This window comes from Macrotis lagotis, chromosome 4 (assembly GCF_037893015.1).
Source record: "Macrotis lagotis isolate mMagLag1 chromosome 4, bilby.v1.9.chrom.fasta, whole genome shotgun sequence".
In the NCBI taxonomy this organism is placed as follows: Eukaryota; Metazoa; Chordata; class Mammalia; order Peramelemorphia; family Peramelidae; genus Macrotis; species Macrotis lagotis.
Genome location: NC_133661.1, coordinates 80105596 through 80122257, shown reverse-complemented (window position 1 = coordinate 80122257; position 16662 = coordinate 80105596). Strand labels below are relative to the sequence as shown.

The window sequence follows — 16662 nt, the reverse complement described above, 5'->3', positions numbered from 1 at the left end:
TTCAGAATGAGCAGTATTTTAACTTGGAAAGGGGAAGGAGGAGAGATACCTCTATGTATGTCCGTGGAAAGATCCCCACACGGCCATGATGTTCTCCTTCATACCAATTCTGATCAATCTGTTTATAAATGTAAACAATATCTCCTTTCTGCAGAGGAAGTTCTCTGTCAACAGAGCATGATAAGGGGATTATTGCAAGAGTTTTGTGACATTCAAAAAGGAAGAAGTGTTATTATTTTGGGCAGAGGGGCTGTTGGTAAGAATGCAAAATATGATAATACAATGTCCATATCTATTTCACATGAAGAGCTCCATTGCATAGAATGAGCATTATTCTTTGCATTTTTCAAAAGGTCCCATTTAATCCTCTCAACAACCTGGAGGAAGCTATTATTATCCTTAATTTACAGAAGGTAATATGAAGCTCAGAGAGGTTACTTGACCTCTTATTCTGGGTCACAGAGTTACTAAGTGTCTGAGATGGAATTTGAGCCCAGGTTTTTCTGGTTCATGCTCCATTCTAAAAGCTAAAATTCCCTTTTTGATGAACTCTAGATCAGGAAAGGGAAAATGATTTGCATTCTCAGAGGCTTCCATAGTCAGTAAATAATCAATGATGATCAATAATTTGGTTGCAAATTGCTTTCCCAATTTATTTCGTGACTTGTATGCTGTATCTGATTTCACTGGATGCTCCCTAATGTTATTAAATGATAGAACATTAGTACCAGAAGGAATTTAAAACTAATTAAGTCCAGTCCTTTCAACTGACAGAGAATGAGGGTGAGGCCCAGATGGACAAAATGATTTGCCTGAGTTCACACAGTATTAATGACAGAATTGGAACTAGATTCCAGGTCTCTTGATTCCTCATAGTCCATACAGATTCCTCTGTAGTCCATAAATCTGTCAGCAGAATCTGAACTTAGTGATGAAAAGTCCCTTTTGGAATCCTTGAAGAAGATGCCATATGGCATTAGGAGGTAGGGTTTAGAATTGTTTCTGAGATCTTGATAACCTATTCCTTGACTCTCTTCACAAATGTCTCAATGCAAGGTCCTGGAGGTAAGCTGAGGACTAGATATTAGGTTGTGTCCTAATTAACCAAGTATATGGAACAAGTTTTCTTTGAATTTCTGTGGGTTTCACTTTCCTCATCTCTCAAAGAGTGGGAGACATTATAAGGGGAGGGATAAGGGAATCTCTGAAGCTAAGATTTAAGATGAATATATTGTATTTTGAAGTCATATTTATAGTTAGAGGTAGCATGGAAAAGAGAATTCACTTAGGAGTTGGGAGACTTCTCTATTACTAACCTAGCCAATAATGTGCTCTATGACCTTTGGGAAGTCATTTATGGATTCACAGATTGTTATATCTGGAACATACATTAGAGATCAGCTAGAGAATATAGTAAATCAATCAAGATTTGCTTATTTATTTGTTTGTTTATTTTTAGTTTTTGTAAGGCAGTGGGTTAAGTGATTTGCCCAAGGTCACACAGCTAGGTAATTAAGTGTCTGAGGCACAATTTGAACTCAAGTCCTCCTGACTCCAGGGCTGGTGCTCTAGCCAGTGTGCCACCTAGCTACCCCCATCAAGATTTTTTAAGTATCAACAACATTTCAGGCACAATGCAAAGCACTGAGGATACAAATAAAGGCAGATGACCATTCCTGCCCTCAAGGAGCTTACAGTCTGGGGTGAGGAAAACCAGCAAATAAGCTCCTTGAGGGTAGGGAATTTATCTGTTTTTGTACATATGCTTAGGACAATGTCTGGCACATGTTTTATTATTTTATATTATTATATTATATTAAATAAATGTTTGGTTGATTTAGTTCAATTTCATTATTCTCTGATCGAAAATCAGAGACTTAGAGTTGAATCAAATCTCTTCATTTCAAAGTTGATGAAATTTAGGCCCAACTGAAGTTTGATAATCTTCCAACTGGTGGCTGAGAGAATGGGGCTTGAATTGAAGTCTCCTCTAATACAGAAATATGTTTAACATAGTTGTACGTGTTTAAACCATATCATATTACTCGCTGTCAAGGGAAGGGTAAGGGAAGGGTGAGGAAAGGGAGGGAGGGAGAAGAATGTGGAACACAAAATCTTACAAAAAAATCAGTGCCTCGGGGCTGCTAGGTGGCACAAGTGGATTGAGGAGTGAATTGAGCACGGGCCCTGGAGTCAGGAGTACCTGAGTTCAAATCTGGCCTCAGACACTTAATAATTACCTAGCTGTGTGATCTTGGGCAAGTCATTTAACACCATTGCCTAGCAAAAAAAAACAAAAGAAAAATCAATGCCTAAAACTATCTTTGCATATAATTAAAAAAATAAAAATTAAATGGGGAAAAATTGGGAAAAAATTTAAAATAAATTAAAAATAAAAGAATTGAAGTCTCTTAACTCCTGGTTCACTGTTTTCTTACTGCCCCATAGTGTCTTAATTACTCCATGCATTATATTAATGTTTCCTCTCCTATAAAATGAAGATGTAAGTATATTACAAATACCCCATAGGATTTTTCTAAGCAGGAAAGCATTTTAAAAATGAAAAAAAAAATAGCTTTAGACCTAGAAGAGACCTCAGAGAACTCAAGATTATTATTTTGTTAACCCTTAATGAATTTCATAATTTTTCAAAGAAAAAAATCATATACTTTATCAAGCTTAATAAGGTCATTTTTATCTTGGCCATTTTCACTAGCAATAAAATTATATAACTAATTTCATAAAACCTTAGCATCAGAAGGAAACTTGTAGATAATATATGTCAATACTCTCAGTTTTTAATTGAGAAAACAGGCACAGGGAAGTTGAGTAAGTTATTCAAAATTATATGACTATTATTGACAAACAAGATATTATATAGTTCTCCCAACTCTTAGGTTCAGACATTAAAGAAAGGCAAGTCTCTATTTTTTATATTTTTTTCTTTCCAATTTCTAATATTTAGATAATAAAATAGACAATAGAATAGAAGTGAATCCCCACTACCAGACCCATTCAAATTTAAGATTTTAAATGGTGAGAATACAAAGGGGGTTCCTGGAGTGTTGGAGGGGGCCAGGACCATAGCTCCTTCTCTTGTATTAAACATTGTTTAGGACCTAACAAAAGACGGAGGATTTGAGTCTCAGAGCAGTAACTAGGGTAGGGAGATCAGAGCTTTGCTACAGGACATTGAAATTTAGAAGACTGACAATACTTTCATGCGGCTAACAAAAATAATTAGTTAAATATTGAACTAGCAGTTTGTACTCTTTGTTGACTGTCATAACTGAACCCCAGGGAAATTACCCCCATGGTCTTCTTGCTGGTTCCTCATACCCAACTGAACTGTTTTGAATGCCAAGATTGCAAGCTATAGTTCTAGGCAGTTCATCAAATGTGTGCTAACATTAGTGGCAAACAAAGTAAAAGTATTCATTTCAACTTTAGTGACCATTTCAATGCTTATCTGAATCAATCATCAGAAATAAAGTGATTAAGGACAATCTTTTCAGGGTTCTCTCTCTTTATGGCAGAGGTCTTAGGATCATAAGTTCTAAGACTATAGAAAAAGTACTAAACTTAAGCTAGAAAACTCAAGACCTATGTTGCATATTTACTAACTCTATCACCTTGGATGGGTCATGTCCCAACTTTGAGACTGTTCTCTATAAAAAGAGGATAAAAGTTTCATTATATACTTTATAGAGCTGAGAAAGGGCCAAGATTTTGTAATGTGTTTTGTAACTGGAAAACAGTATTCAGGACTGAGCTATAATAACAATACTACTACTACTACTACTACTACTACTACTACTACTACTATTATTATTATTATTATTATTAATAGTAGACATAATAGTGGAAATATTTATACAACCCTTTGTAGATATAGTTCATATTTTTTTTTTTTACTGTATTGCTCTAGGAGAATTTTTCTGATTGCATTGATTTGCCCAGTCAATCCATCAGGTCATCCAACATATTCCTTCTTCCAGCATGGGGAGGAATATCTTACAGAAAATGGGCTACCTGTAGTAAGAAGATGTAATGGTTGACAGTCTTGAACAGTTCAACTTACTTTAGTGTCTGAGCTTTAAAGTCAAATTTGGCTCTGGCAGGTCTCATCTAAACATAAGAGACAATAATAAATTAAAATGGCGGTTTTCTTAAAGAGAAGAAAAATCCAAATGTTTGTGACTTTCCTGAAAGCAAAGCAGAAAAAAATGCATCCTAGCTATTTCCTTAAAAAGCAGAAATGTGGGCAACACTCCAGTCATCTGACCCTCTGAGCAGATGCTTGTTTATATGGTCAGTGATTTTGTACATGCATGAGACATTCCAAGCAGGAACACCATATCTGGAGAAAACATTATGAAAATTTAAAGATAAGCTTTGTAACCTGAGAGCAGATTTATAACTATTTCTTGTTAGTGCTAGACTCAAGTCACCCAGGAATCCTGTATCCTCCATTCATCATTTTTAATATTTCCTTTCTTGGGTCACTCATCAAATTGTCTGATTTTCATCATGATGTATAAGGGGATAACATATCTCCCTGTCTTTATCTCTAGTTTTGACCTTATCTCCATTCCCTTTTGAGCATTTCCTGTGGTCTATAAGAACCCCTAGTTTCATTCAAAAAAGCATTTATTAAGGTTGTGGTCATGGACCAGGCACCATGGCTATCTCCATATTATATCCCACATGTATATCCATGCACCTCTTTCATTGTAACTGATAACCAAATTCTGACAAAAACAAAACTCATCATCTCCTTCCTCCCTAACCCTTCACTGTTAATAATGTCACATTCCCTCAGACACAATCTTGAAGTCATCCTCCATTTTCTCTAACCTGTATCTTCCTCATTTAAGTCTTACCATAAAATTATACTGGAGTAGAGGAAACACTGGGCAGAAAATTGTTTATAATTTATTCCCCTTACACTGACTATGAATCTTACATTTAACATTGCCTAAGGCAATATAAACCCCCACTTCCCATCCCATTGCTCAATTTATTGAGATGAGATGAGTGAACTTTTCATAAAGTACCTTGCCCCTCCCTGGCAGGGATAAACTACTATCAACAAAAGAATGGATCCCTGTACCAGCCTGAAAGGATTAAGTCTTTGAGCTATAGCCCCTCATCAATATCTTCTTAATTACTTCATCTCTACTCTCTAAGTTATCTGCCCTTTCACATCTAAGTTTCCCTATGTACTCCTTAAAAGCTCATTCTCTATTCAGTTGAGTTGCTTGTCTTCAATGAAGAGAGCCCACTCTGTGTGAGTATGATTCCCCCAAGTAACCTCTCATGTTCCTAAACCTTTCCTTACTGCTTACATATATCTTTCCGGCTCAGAATTGGTCTTTTATGTGAATTCCTTCAAGTTTGATTCTTTCAAGTTCTGCTTGAACCTTTAGCTGGCCACATTTTCCCCTGGCATCAATATTAATACTTCCTCCAAATTGGCTCTTGTCCTAGTTTGGTAGGTTCAAAAATAGAGTTGGAAAGAACTTTAGAAGCCATTTAATTGAACCTCTCTGTTTTACTGATGAGAAATTAAATGGCTTGTCTGTGAATCAGGGTAGGATTAGGACAAGAACTCAAGGTCTTAATTCCTAGTGGAATATTATTTCTATTGCTACCACATATAGGGATTTAAACCCAGGTTCGCTTATTCTAGATACAGTGCTCTATCTACTTTGCTATGCTGAATCTCAGAGGCTTTCCATAAACATGGCCTTCTTTCAGAATTGACTCTTAGCCTTCTTCATTTCAGCTTATCTGTAAGGAACAGAAACATTTCAAATTCTTTTCCTAGAACTGTAAAAGAACCCTCAACCAGCTCTCATTTGAAATCTAAACTGACTGTGGGTTTAAGGTTATTCAGTAATATTCCCTACTCTTCCCTATAACCTCTGGGGTCATCTGATCTAGCCCCTTTATTTTACATCTTAGGAAACTGAGGCCCAGACAAATGAAGCAACATGCCCAAGGCTACATGGTGAATTAATGGCAGAGTCAAGAACTAACAGAGTCAGATCTTCTAACTCCCTATTGAGTATCATCTCTCAACTGGGCAAACCTATTTGCTATTCCTAGTACAAGCTTCCCACTCCCCAATCTGACTGATGCCAATAGGTCTTTAAAGGCAACTTCATTAAATAAGCTCAAACACATGTTAATGTTTTTTCCCTGTTAATGTTTGGCTCCCGTAGCTATGGACAACTTAGGAAACCCACTAGAGGGGAATTAGTGTTTAGATGAGGAGCTAAGTATTTCCTCCTCCAAAATATGGGGCAGGAGATATTCAAGTGGGAAAATAAATGAGAATTGAAAACCTACAGGAAATTTTTTTTGGTTCTGGGAATTCATATATATATATTCATTAAGATAGTCTTATAGATTTACACAACTTCACTTCACAAAGATTCTTAAACATCTCTCACTAAGATATTCAGAAAACTGGAAGTCAAAACTGGTTTTTCTGCTCCTGGGCAGCATGGTAGCTATCCTTCTTCTGCCTCTAGGCATAGACTCATTAGTGAGTCAGACACATTTTCTATATCAATCATCTATCTTCCTTCTCTCTTCTTCCATTTAATTTAATTTTACACTCATCACTTTGACATCCTCTTCCTTGGTATCCTCCTCAATGTTCCCTTCCTATCATTCCTACTATCCTTATCCCTTTATTTCCTTCCTCTTTACATCCTTTCTTCCCTCCATGATATCTCTTATCCTTCATCCATGTTATTTCATATCTTCATGGTGATGTATCTGCTCCTAACAGGATGTCATTAATACTCCCAACAATGTGAATATAGGAACTCACCTTGAAAGATCACCAAATTTTTTTTTCCACATCAAACTTTTAGAATCACTTCTACCATCAGTATTTTTTATGAAAACCAGTCATCTTTGGCAGGGCTATTTGAGAATTATGAAACATGGTACTTACAATTGAATCACTTAGTGTTTGAAAGACTATGAGATCTTCAGAAAAATCACCTTAAAGAGACTTCCCCCACTGTCTCTTCTGAAAGGATTAAATCTTGTTGCACCTTTGAAATTTTAGGTAGTTTAGGAACAAATCAACTGTGCAAACAGAGTAGTTGTTAACTACTCTATGTACCTGTCCCAACTTGTGGTAATCTACACTTGGACAATTTAAATGCAAGCAAATATTCAGGGCAATTCTTGAATTTTCCAGATCATTTTCTGTAATATAGCCCTGCCCAAGTTTCACTGGACCATTTGGTCAAAGGCAAAAATTACAAATGGCCAAACTAGAAGATAATCGCATATTGGAATCAACAAGACATACAGATTCTAAGCAGAATGCAGAGGCAAAACAATACCATAGCAATATGATGCAGGACTGGGCTCATACAGATAGCTGATGCTTAAAGGCATGCACTGAAGTGTGCACCAGCAAGGCATGCTTTAACATACACAGCCCCCAATGTCATAGAGATTGCTTCCATTGACCAGCCACAAGAGAGCCAAAGCAAGCCTAAATAAAGCCAGTATGAAAGATGCTGCTTGTAGAACTAATGTTGGCCTAGAGGGCAACATGGTGGAAGGCAAGTACGGCTTTGGGTCAAGCAGCAAACTGAGGTAACTCCAACAGACCTCTAACCCAGATTTCCTCTTTGCTGTATCGTCTACATTTAGGAGGTCCCCAAACCGCTCATTAGTGATAAATTGATGGTGGGTTGGAATAACACCCGTGTGTCGTCTAGCTGCAATATCAGCTTCTTCTTGTTCGCGCTTAAGCCGTCTCTGGTCCGCTAAAAGTTTCTGCCATGAAATCGCATAAAATGGACAATGAATTATCCAATTCTGGGAATTTGAAAATTTCCAACATAAATAACTGAGGAAAAAGAAACTGGGGAAACCTATCTGGCTTATCTTAAACTTAGTTGATCAATACTAAAGTGTTACTTACTAAAGTGATAAAGCTAATCACTTAAAGATATCTAAGTTATTTGTACTGAAAAGTAAAATGAAAAGAAATCACATCACCAAAAGCAAAATTTCTGGGAGGCTTTGCTTTCCATTAAGAACAGAGGTTACAAACACATAGCTGAAAGTCTACAATACTCCTGACTACAACTGGATCCATATTAAACTAAAATTGGGAAACATTTAATAAAATAAATGAAAATTATAATAGAACATAGATAATGATGAGATATGATTTTCTAAATCAACATGCAGCTCACAGGGATCCTTTTGTATGATTTGGCAGTCCCTGTTTCTATTTGAGTTTGATTGACACCATTGATCTAGAGACAAAATAAGGGAAATATGAAAGTGACCTAAATAAGAGAAAATATTCTGTAAGTCTGTAAATAACAACAGCAATAACAACAATATTGTTTTTGCTTATACAGGTAGTATTTCTGACTCACCATCAATAAAACATGAGTTCGGAGTTATTTTTTCAGAAGTAGGATTGGATTTTTACCTAGTCATCCATATTCTTCATGCTCTTTATGCCCAATTAATATGCAACTTCAAGATAGCTTGCTAGGGTTTATCAGAAGATCTGAGGTTACATTACAGAGCAACACTGACCAGCCCACAGAAAGATAAAAACTCTAGACTTTGGTCTTGTAAGCATTGTGTTTACCCAGGCAACCAACTAGTCAAAGACTAACACATGACATCATCATGATATGGGCTGTACAGAGACCATGTTAATATTCTACATCACTTTAAGTATTTTCTTTTTTCTTTGTCAAAGCAAGCCCTATGACATCAGTCAGAAGTCACTTGCCATATGGCAGGCAAAGATGTCACCCACTGAATGACTCATTCCAACACTTCATTACTTCAGGGTTCCTAGATTTCATGAGTTTTCTCCCTGATATAGATTTCAACTCTTCAAGGTCTTAGTAGATGGTGTCTGAAAATTTTTGTGACTGAAAAAATTCATCACCTGGCAGTAGACCTACTGATTAACAAGACTCTCTAGCTTGAGTTAGGTTGGTTTTCAGAAGACGGGTCTGATGTCTACCTTCCAGGGTTTGTACTTCATTGGTATAGCCTTTGAAAGTCTCACTGTCATGCGGCAGTACTGGAGAAGGACTGAGCTCAGTAAACTATTCAAATTTACGAGTACATTCCCATTGGACTGGAGCCGATTATCATATTTTTCATAATTATGAAAGCAACCACTTCATGGGATTCACTACTTTTACTAATCAGGGCCTAACTATATTACTACTCCTTAGACAGAATGATATACATGTATATATATATATATATATATATATATATATATATATATATATATAATATATAACTGAAAGGGTCCTGTTGGTCTTATATGTTAATGATCTAAAACCAAAATCTGATGATAAATACAAAATCTTGGCTACAGTAAACAAGCTTCAAGAGAATAAAATTATTGATCTGAAAAGGAAGGAACCCTGAATCTAAAGTCAGAAGATACAGTTTACTGGTCTAGTTCCTTTTCTTTCTAGGTATTAGAATATAAGCTCTTTGTGGTCAGAGATTATTTCATTCTTTGTAATTCATCCCTAGCACCTAGTACAGAGCCTGCCAAAGGGCAAGTACTCAATAATCTTTAATAAATGTTAGATTGATATTTGTATGACCTGACCCTTGGGCACATCATATAACTTTTCTGAACCCTCACTTTCCTCATCTGTAAAATGGTGTTAGTATACTTACATAACAATACCTCACAGGATTGTTATAAGGATCAAACAGGATACACATTTTGTAAAAAGTAGGTCACAATGTTGTAAGTTCTTAAGAGCAATAACTGACTTTTTCCTTTCTTTGTAATAATAATTACTTATTAACCAACTGACTGTTGTTCTTACTATTCTGTATCTTGATAGATGTTCTATTATAATATCGATCTCTAATACAAATACAATAAATACATTTTCATGGTTTCTGTTCCTATAGATATAACACATTACAAGTCCTTTATCATGAATCTTTTGTACTATACTTGGAAAAAGGAAGTTGAGAACCAAGTTGTTTTATTTTATTTTATTTTTTTTTGGTAAGGCAGTGGGTTAAGTGACTTGCCCCCAAGGTCACATGACCAGGTAATTAATATGGGTCCACATTTGAACTCAGGTCCTCTTGACTCCAGGGCCAGTCCTTTATCCACTATGCCACCTCACTGCCCTGAGAACCAAGTTTTAACTAAATTCTTTACATTTTTTCCCTACTTTCAATTATTAATGATTCTTCAGCTCCCCCCCAAATTCCCTCCTTCTTAGCTCTTTAGGAATATCACACTTTAAATTTCCAAATTACCCATCAAAATAAAACATGACTTTTAAATGCTTCAGATGTTTTTTGAAAGAAGAAAAGGATAACATATGAATCTACCTATTTGACATCCCAGATTAGAAGCAATTCTTTTATTTAAGGTGTCAATAGCAAGTTCTCATATTGAGACTGTGACTCTCAATGGTATACTCCTTAAAACCAAGTTCTATTACAGCAAAATTCCTTGAAAGTCCCATGTAATTCATGAACTTGAGAGGATATTGGTTTCACATTACACTTTCACCAAAGTATCCTTTGAGACACTTAATTAACAAGAATCTTAATTACTGAACAAACTGGTTTTTCCTCTTGTTTTTTTGTGAGCTGAATTTTCTGGCATACTTCTAAATGGAGGTAACTCAATCAGGTGTTTGTTTTCTACCAATTTATCAAAAAGGCAAAATATCCAGTCTTATGGCACCTAGCACCTCTTGAAATCTGGAAGGGACCTAAGAAATTATCCATTCTTCCAAATCAGATCATTTCCTCATAGATAACTTGACTTGCCTTCTGTTGCTTGAGGCTCTAAAAGTTTAAGTGATTTACCCAAAGTCATATGGCTAGTATGTGTCTTGGGCAGATTTTTGAACTCGGGTCTTCTTGGCACTACTACTCTATTCACTAAACCACCACCTCTTAACTCCTAATTTACAGATAAGAAAACTGAGGTCTAAGCACTATTTTCAACATATGTACTTGTAGTTTTGTGCAAATTCTTTCATCTTATTTGTAGGTCAACAGCTGATATATCATCTTAACCATGCTGTTAAGATGGCAGTCTAACTCCAGAGCAACCATAGCAGCATACCATCTGCCCAGATGAGCTCACCTTTACCTCTCACCCAATAATTTCTCCTTTATTAGACAGCTGCAGTAATTTTAAATGGCAGTCATCTTATGCTGAATCACCACTATGAACCACTCAGCAGTTATTTGCTTTCAAAAACACTTCACCCCATTCTCAGCATTAATATTATTTACAAACCCTTAGTGAAAAGTAATAGGTATTTCTTTTTTTCCCTCTCTTACTTAAATTTGCATATCTTCTCTCCTTGGTTACAGGTTATCTTCCCAAGCTATTTTTTATATTCATCATTATTGTTATTATGTTATCATTATCTGCTTTTATATGTAGCAGTCTAAACATTCTAAAGTAGAAAAAAGGCAAATAGATTATACCTAAAGTGTTCCTCTCACCTTCTCCCAGGGTGGAAAAAAATGGCTCTAAAAGGATTCTTTTCCATAATTTTTTTTTTTACCCTAAGTGTTCATTTAAGACTGAATGCCAATATTTTCTATCATATCACATAAATAAAATCATCTTAATGCTTTCACTTTTTGGAGAGGGGAAGTAATTTACCCTAAATTACATAAAATATTTGGAGGTAGGGTTAATTTGCAATATTTAAATCCCCATCTACTATTTTAAATGAAATTACTTTTGTAGACAAAGATAGGCTGGTACAGAATCTGCCAAGTATTTGGTTATCTTTTTCCATTTTCATGAGACTTTAGGATGGGACTAACCTCTTTGTCATCATGACGCCTTCGAATAAAATCTTCAGTAGTCTCCAAATATTCAGCTGGGGTGAAGTGTCGAGGGGACTCTGAATCTTCAAAACAACATAGCAGACAGAGTTAAAACACACAGAGATTGTTTTCCAAAAACCCAGGTGGCAGTAAACATTTCTGGCAATCTACACATTTTCCCACAGCAGAAGTTTTAAGCTATTTTTAAGGATATCAAGTTGACTGGATTTTGAGAAGGTAAAAGACCAAAATATTGGAAAGTTCAAATATCAGACATTGACTATTAGGTCTCCCCTCCTTCCCCTCTCTCTTTCCTCCCACCCCTTTTGGGATCCACTTGTGGAGACATTGGATAATAGAGGAAACCAGTGAATTAAGAAAGGAGATAAAAACAGAGCATCTCCTTTCATGAGCATACCCACTAATAAGACCTATGTGGTCTTATTGGGACAAAGTATACATTCACACACATGGGCCAACATGAGAGGCTGCTCCTCATTCAAGTGAGTTTGGACAGAGGCAAATAACTGGAATTTTCAGAATTCCCATTAATGGTCCTCATGTAATCTAAGTGGCCAATTTTTCTTTCAATGTAGGTTTTGGTGATAATTCTATGAAGATAGATGCATTTTCTTCATATTTAATTTTTTTTTTTTTGTTTAGAAGGGGCAGCCGCTAATAGCCATGATTAAACGCCAAGCAACACACAGAGGTAATAATTGACAAACTAGGAGACGAGCATCAAGGGACAAGGAAGGAGGGGGACAAGGCAAGCAAGGTGGGAAAGACGGATGAGATCACACTGGTAAAGGAGACAAAAAGCCACCTCGGGGGGGTGTTCCAAGATCATTTTGCGGATTGTTGTTCCTATCCAAGCTGGGACCTAAACATGGGCCCAAGCTGCTGGGTTTAAGGGTGCCCAGACAGTCTTCTGGTCTCACAGCTCTTTTTGGAGAGGGTTCTGAGACCTGGCTAAGCCTTTCCAGGACACGGAGGGATGACTGGCGCTTGGGAATGGAGGGTTTCCCTTCCCCTTCAGGGTTGAGTTCATTCCCAAGGGGATGAGTTTGGGATTCTGCTCTCTGCCCCATGGCTGGGCTAGCAGAGTCATTGTGTGGAGGTTTTCGGGAATGGTACTGGAGGGGCTTTTTCAACCTGAAAGGCAGGGGGCCCATGAGGTAGATGTTTCTAAGGACAACGTTCTTGTCCCCTCCTACGTCCACTCTCCAGCCGGAGCTCCTGGAGGCCTGCTGCTCATGCTTCCGGATGGTGGTGAAGCGGGTGTAAGATGCTGGGCAGCTGCCCTTGCACTTGTGCCGATGCTTCTGGGAATCACTGTGCACACTGCTGGTGCTCCCCTCTCGACTGTCATTGGAGACAGTGGAGAGATGGTCCAGGTCATCCAAACAGGCTGAGGGCGGGTCAGCAGGTAGAAGGGCCCTGAAATTCAAAGCTGGCTCTTCCATATTGCTACAGGAAGGCGAAGCATAGGCCACTGTGGAGCGGTTTGTGATTTCCTTCTCCCTATGGTGGAGCTTGGGAGATTCTAGGAGGGATTCTGCAGAGCGGGCTGCACTCAAACCACTGTGGGACAGCAGCGGCACAGGAGACTTGCTCAATCGACCTGATAAGTCCAGAGATGGCATGGAACGGGACCTCTGGATCAGCTGCTCAAACGCTGTGACCCGTGAAGAGACTGTGTGTTTTGGAATGTGCTCCGAGCTTTCCTGGCTGAGGTTCAGCTCTCCCCTGGCCTCCACCAGGTTACTGGATTCAAAATGGGAGGCCAAGTCCCGGACACTGGAGGAAGAGATGGAGCCCAGGTGGAGTCCAGTTCGGTTGATGTGGTGCATATTTTTGTAAAGCATCGTGAATTCACTACCCCCCTTCCTAGAGAGGGGGCAATACTTCCTCGCACTGGTCCCATAATCCTGAAGGCTCTGGGTGCTGCCAGACTTGGTTGTATAGTCGCGCTTCACTCGCATAAGAAGATTTTCAATGCTTCCTCCTCCTTGCAAAGGGAGCGTTCTTTTGGCATCATCTAAAGTGGGGGAGCTACAAAGGTTTTCATAGCTTTGAGCCTTCTCCGGGGGCAACAGGACACTCTTCTTTTCCTGCAAGAGAGCACTTGGAGCTGACAGCCTGGGTTTGAATTTGGAAGGGAGGATCTCAGAAATGCAGGCTTTTGCTGCTGACAGGGGCTTCTTATGTTTACATATAGGCCCTAACACATCACTAGTATGAAAGGTTCGGCTATGAACTGAAGTAGAGGAGATCATGTGAGCATTCCCACCTTTACGATCCACTGGTAAGCATGCAGAATAAAATAAACAAAACCCATTAGGTTAAAAGCTAGAAGCAGGGAAGAAAGGAAAGGTCACATGCTCATTTTCTTAATCAATGCATCTTTCACTTGGTGTCAAAAAGCAACATAAAAATAACTGAGCTGCAAAGCAGGTGCAAATGGGGTAACTAAAAAAAACTCATTCCCCCACCCCACTTCCACTAGGTATTTCTGAAAAAAAAAAAGGGCACTCAGCTGGTTTCAAAAAGAAGTTTGATTTTTTTTTTAATAAAGAGAGAATGGCAAAGCTAGAGACTGAGGTAAAGGTAAAGACTGAGAAAGAAAAACTACTACCATCAGAAAGCATATCAATATGACACAAGAGGTCTCAAAAGGTTTGGATAAGCATCTGGACCAGTCAGAACTTATCCCGACTGCTTGAGGATCAACCATATCTGTCATTTCCATTATTTGTGTGCAGGTGAAATCAATATTGACCATCCTCACCCAATTACCTTTAGTGGAAGCAGTGCTAGAGGGTCTTTTGAGACCACTTAATCCCTGGAGAGGAATGTCTCCACCTTCCAAAACACTTTTGTAAATCTGTCTTTCATTCTCCAAACCAGTGGAATCTCCTGGAGCCATCTCTGACTCTTTCTTCACTGCATGGATATTGGGTGAATATGAGCTACAAAGATTGTAATTTTTAAAAAGACAGATTAGTATCAGCTTGAAAAAAATAAGGAAAAGAAAGCATGTTACCAGTTAAAGAATAAATACACATCCATTTGCTTTTTTAAAGTTTCATACAAGAACATGAAATGTCTGTTGGTTAAAATAATCATTTTCATTTAGAAGTGTTTTATAGGGAAGGTGGTTCCATGAGTAGCTAAAGTGCATCTGAACTCAGTTCAAGCATTTAAATACCTATTATGTGTAAATCACTGTGGTAGATACTGGGAATGAGACAAGGAAAGAAACCCCCCAAAAGTCTTGTAGTCAAGGAAATTATTTTTGAATGTCCAGTATCAAATTCTTAGTGATTTAAAACCATTTCCCAGTCGGTGATAAACTGATTGCAATTTTTGTGACATTTTTCATTCATTTTGGAACCATTTCCTTTAAAAGATACCTTAAAAAATTAATCCCTGAGAATCTTTTTTTTTGCAAGGCAATGGGGCTAAGTGGCTTGCCCAAGGCCACACAGCTAGGTAATTATTAAATGTCTGAGGCTGGATTTGAACTCAGGTCCTCCTGACTCCAGGGCCAGTGCTCTATCCACTGCGCCTAGCTGCACCCCCTGAGAATCTTTAAAATGATGGTGCGTTAGCACTGATTTCTTCTGTATACATATGACCAGTTCTTCTGCTTTTCTCAATTATAGCTTCTTATATATAACTGTATTTCCTTACAAAATTCACCAAAACTAAGTATCAGAATTCAAATATGTTGTTATTTCTACATTTGTAATTGATGATAAGATTGCATTCTAGAAAAGTTGGCAGATCTATTCCAGTTTATGTCAGTTTGTGTCTTCCTGAGCTAGTTAAGTTCCTTAATAGTTCATTTGCTCCTCAGTTACTTTTGTTTTGCTGTTTCTTGAGGTACTATTTTTAGTAAACTTCCACCATCTTTCTTGATAATGAGTTTATATTCTAAATTTATGTGGCCCTTTTTGGTGCCTTTCCAATTTTGAATGGGAACCAGATACAAATCAATCCTCAACTTTTGCAGGGGTAATATTCCTAGAAAACAGTGTAAAGTTCGATGCTAATATACTGAATCTATGGGAAATAGGAAGGCAGATTCTACAGCCATCACAAACTGTAATAGTTTGCTAAAGATTGTTGAAAGTATGCTTTTCTGCATGCAGTTCCTTATAGCAAAGCATTAATTCTGATAATATGCACTTTTCCTAACAGAGTAGCCATGAAATAAATCATAAAATGCAACTTGCGAAATAAAATTGGTTACAAGAAAATCATTGTTTTTCTTGCTAGAATTCCCTTTAATTCTGTGATTATTTGTGTTAACATCTCAACAATAACTCACTGAATTCAGACAATATTCACTTTTAATAACACATGAAACCTATAGTATCATAAATATTATAATCTTTCTTGCAAATAAAAGTTAATCATTAATTCATTAACACCAAACTTGTTGCCAGCATCTGCCAGCAGTTGCAGACATTTCCGCATGAAGTTTATCTATTTTTTTTCACTAAATGACATCTCTGATTTTGCACACTTGGGCTTAGAGCCCACAGGACTTGCACTACATTCTGGGGGCATAATTGCAAGACAAAACTTGAATTTTAAAAGCAAACAGTGAAAATATGCAATGAATGTATGGGGAAATCTTTATAATGGTAATATTAATAGACATACCTAGCAGGAATGTTAGCTGTTCTCTCATTTTTTCTTATATTGTGCATAGTTGTGAATGTGCAGGGTTGCCAATGCAAAAGTGAATATAAGGTTACTAATAAAATCATGGGAATGCTTAAAGTGGTG

The 16662-nt window shown here is 37.4% G+C and overlaps 1 protein-coding gene across 50 annotated transcripts in view; it reads right to left on the bottom strand.

Annotated features, from left to right (window-relative positions):
• Positions 1-16662, bottom strand: part of SORBS1 (sorbin and SH3 domain containing 1) — a 306979-nt gene that overhangs the window by 24556 nt on the left and 265761 nt on the right. For 46 of the 50 annotated variants that reach the window (XM_074233269.1, XM_074233271.1, XM_074233268.1 and 43 more), the window contains 5 exons: positions 14662-14834; positions 11860-11945; positions 7645-7812; positions 4082-4128; positions 50-164 (listed from right to left, as the gene is read on the bottom strand). In XM_074233269.1, coding sequence (XP_074089370.1) covers positions 50-164; positions 4082-4128; positions 7645-7812; positions 11860-11945; positions 14662-14834 — 589 coding nt within the window. The remainder of the gene's footprint in view (positions 1-49; positions 165-4081; positions 4129-7644; positions 7813-11859; positions 11946-14661; positions 14835-16662) is intronic. The other 4 variants (XM_074233279.1, XM_074233296.1, XM_074233298.1 and 1 more) reach the window with 1 other exon arrangement.